Source organism: Propithecus coquereli, unplaced genomic scaffold (assembly GCF_000956105.1).
Source record: "Propithecus coquereli isolate 6110/MARCELLA unplaced genomic scaffold, Pcoq_1.0 Scaffold619, whole genome shotgun sequence".
Taxonomy (NCBI): Eukaryota; Metazoa; Chordata; class Mammalia; order Primates; family Indriidae; genus Propithecus; species Propithecus coquereli.
Window position 1 is genome coordinate 553146 of NW_012152163.1, and position 2835 is coordinate 555980.

The 2835-nt window shown below is 55.8% G+C and overlaps 2 protein-coding genes across 2 annotated transcripts in view; one reads left to right on the forward strand and one right to left on the reverse strand.

Annotated features, from left to right (window-relative positions):
• Window positions 1-840, reverse strand: part of NOP16 (NOP16 nucleolar protein) — a 14838-nt gene extending 13998 nt beyond the window's left edge. The window contains exons 1-2 of the mRNA XM_012659489.1: window positions 514-840; window positions 317-425 (exon numbers count right to left, since the gene is read on the reverse strand). Coding sequence (XP_012514943.1) covers window positions 317-425; window positions 514-620 — 216 coding nt within the window. The 5' untranslated portion in view covers window positions 621-840. The remainder of the gene's footprint in view (window positions 1-316; window positions 426-513) is intronic.
• A 1-nt stretch (window position 841) lies between these two features.
• HIGD2A (HIG1 hypoxia inducible domain family, member 2A) lies at window positions 842-1813 on the forward strand. Its single transcript, XM_012659490.1, has 2 exons — window positions 842-1056; window positions 1395-1813. Exons 1-2 carry the CDS (start codon window positions 903-905, stop codon window positions 1559-1561), a joined length of 321 nt encoding a protein of 106 aa, XP_012514944.1. The 5' UTR covers window positions 842-902; the 3' UTR covers window positions 1562-1813.
• Window positions 1814-2835: the final 1022 nt, after the last annotated feature.

Here is a 2835-nt window from a genome sequence, read left to right on the forward strand (position 1 = left end):
AAAGTTAAGAGCAGAAAAAGATAAATTCTGGAAAATACCATTGAGATGCCAAGGGACCCAAACAGGTTAATTTCAGAGGAAAAAGACTGAGTGGAGGAAAGGAGGGGAAGCTCCAACCCACGTCCAAATGTGAGCTGGGGAGGGAGTATGAGGAAGGTTGCAAAGGGACGCTTGACCACAGTCAGTGCAGGTTGACTGTGGGGAGGCCAAAACCCAGGAAGAGCGTGAGGAAGGTAATGGGCAGCATCAAGTCCTGAAACCCAGGTAAGTGTGACGAGGGAAGATGACAAGGGCAGGGGCCCTGCCCTGTCAGTACCTTTCTCTTACGGAGGGGCACCGCCCTGTTGGGATCCATAGCCAACCCCATCTCGGCCAGGTTCTGCCGCACCGATTTGGCGTGGTCCCAGGCATGTCGGATGTGTGAGCTACCGGCAAAGAGAAAGATCGCGGATCAGTTATCTCAGGGGCCGTCCGGGCCGAGGCCCCCTGCCTCCCGAACCCCCGCCTCCTCACCACTCGATCCGCGGCGCCGCCTTCCGTCGAGCATTCCGGTTCAGACGCTTTCGGTTGACGTTGTAACCGAACTTCTGCCGCCGGGTTTTGCCCTTGGCCTTGGGCATCGCGCTGACCACAGCAGCTGCGCTCGCAGTCGGCGCCTCTCACTCTCCGAACCTCGTGCCACAAACTCCTCGAGGAGGTTGTGCGCAAGGCTTTTTCAGGCTTTGTGGGAAACGTAGTCCTTTCCGTAGCTTTACCGTGCTGATTACTACGACTCCCAGAATGCAATGAGCGCGTGCGCCTGCGTACAACGCCCAACATAGTCATTTCCCCGCCCATTTCATGACCTCCGTCAGGCGGCGGAGCTCAGCGTCCCTGTTATCAGCTACAGCTGTTGCCCAGGCATGGTGGCTCCTGGCCCTGTGACTCCGGAGGCACCCTTTGAACCATCGCAGCCCCCAGTCATTGAGGGCTTTAGCCCCACCATGTACAGAAACCCAGAAGGCTTCAAGGAAAAGTTCCTTCGCAAGACCCGCGAGAACCCAATGGTACCCATAGGTAAGTGGGTGCTCTAGGAACTGTAGACGGAGAGGACTGTGATGTCGGAGGGAATGAAATAGGGGAGGACCAGGGACACCAGCGGAGGCTGGATGAGAGTGGACCAGAGATGTGACGAAGGACGGAGCGGTGAAGGGTGAAACTGATTGGAGCGGGAGCAGAGGCCGAGTTTGGGGGCAGGAAGTCGGGTGCTGGAATGGGGCGGACTCTAGAACTGGGAGGACCCCGCCTCAACCACCCCTCCGCCCTCCCTCCACTGCTGTCCGGAGGTGTTGGCCTTGGGGAAGGGAGGTCCCAAGAGGGAAGAAACCCCCCTAGCTGCTTTGTCCCCTACGCAGGTTGCCTGGGCACGGCGGCCGCCCTCACCTACGGCCTCTACAGCTTCCACCGGGGCCACAGCCAGCGCTCCCAGCTCATGATGCGCACTCGGATCGCCGCCCAGGGCTTCACGGTCACAGCCATCTTGCTGGGTCTAGCTGCATCCGCTATGAAGTCTCGACCCTGAGCCTTTGGCCTAGCCTTGAAAGCTCCGCAGAGATCATTCCAAGACCCAGGAGCAACCACCAGGCCTCCTCTCCCCCTGACATGGCCCTGTGTCACTGGGGGAGGAAGTGGCTGACTGTGTAACCATAGCCGACTGGTTTTTTCAGAAATCCCAGATTCTGTTCAGTTTGGATGTTGCATACTTCTATTTGTGCCACACCTCCTCCACTGCCTCCGTAATAAACTCTAATCCACTTGTAGTTTGGCGAATTCATTGTCAGGCTCACCCTGCCCCGCTGGTTTTTGGTCTTTGTTTTTAGGAGGAAACAGGCTTTAGAATGGAGTGGCCCTTAGGAATCAGGGTAGCCTAGTGATTCTCAAACTTTCCTGGTAACAGTCACCTGGGGCAGGTGTTAAAAATAGAGATTCCCAGGTGCCACTCCTTGAGATTCTAAACAGTGAGCCTAGAGTGGTGCTGTTTGAAAAAACCAATCTAGCCAGCAGTTTTTCAAACTTTTAGTAGGAAAACTTTTCCTTCAGATGAGACCTGTCATGGTTTTGTCAGAGGCAGGGGGTTCTGCTCTCCACTCTGCACCTGCTCTTCACCCCACTCCCACCTCCTAAGAACCCCTAGGGCTCCACTGTTCTAGACCATCCTGGCTCTTGACACATTACAGAACAGTAAACAGGCTCAGGGAAGCTGCCAGGTGTACTGGGAAGAACTGATTGGAGCAGGAGCAGCGGCAGGGTTTGGAGGCAGGATTAGGGGGCTGGGATGGGGCAGACTATGCAACTAGGAGGACCCCGCCTCAACCAACTCCTCCACCCTCTGTTGGCCTTGGGGAAGGGAGGTCCAAAGCCAGGAGACCTGCTCCCCAGCTGCTTTGTCCCCTACTCAGGTTGCCTGGGTGCGAAGCCGCCCTCACCTACCGCCTCGCTTCCACCAGGGCCGCAGCCGTTGCTCCCAGCTCCTGGTGCACACAGTCCTGAAGCTCTCTAGCAATTTGTGTACTTAGGGTTTTACGGTTTTGGAAAAGGAGGCTGGGGACCTGAACAAACTCTAGAAGAGAGGTGACCTGTGAGTTCCTCATTCATGTAAAGTCTTCCTGGTCTGTGGTCAGCTCTCCTGAAGTGTTGATTCCGGGACCATGCTCCTCCCATGTGTGACTCCACCATTTTCAATACCAGCTTCAGGTTGGCAAAAGGGAAAATGAAGAAGACGCACCCCTTGAGCCCCATGACAGAGTCTAGATTTTGTAGTGGAGCAGTGTATATGACCAGGGCAAGCTAAGTTTC

Bases quoted from the DNA above. Each gene is read 5' to 3' on its own strand.
- HIGD2A (XM_012659490.1), top strand. From the start codon at position 903: ATGGTGGCTCCTGGCCCTGTGACTCCGGAGGCACCCTTTGAACCATCG. The intron at 1,057-1,394 runs GTAAGTGGGTGC...TCCCCTACGCAG, and splicing joins GAACCCAATGGTACCCATAG to GTTGCCTGGGCACGGCGGCC.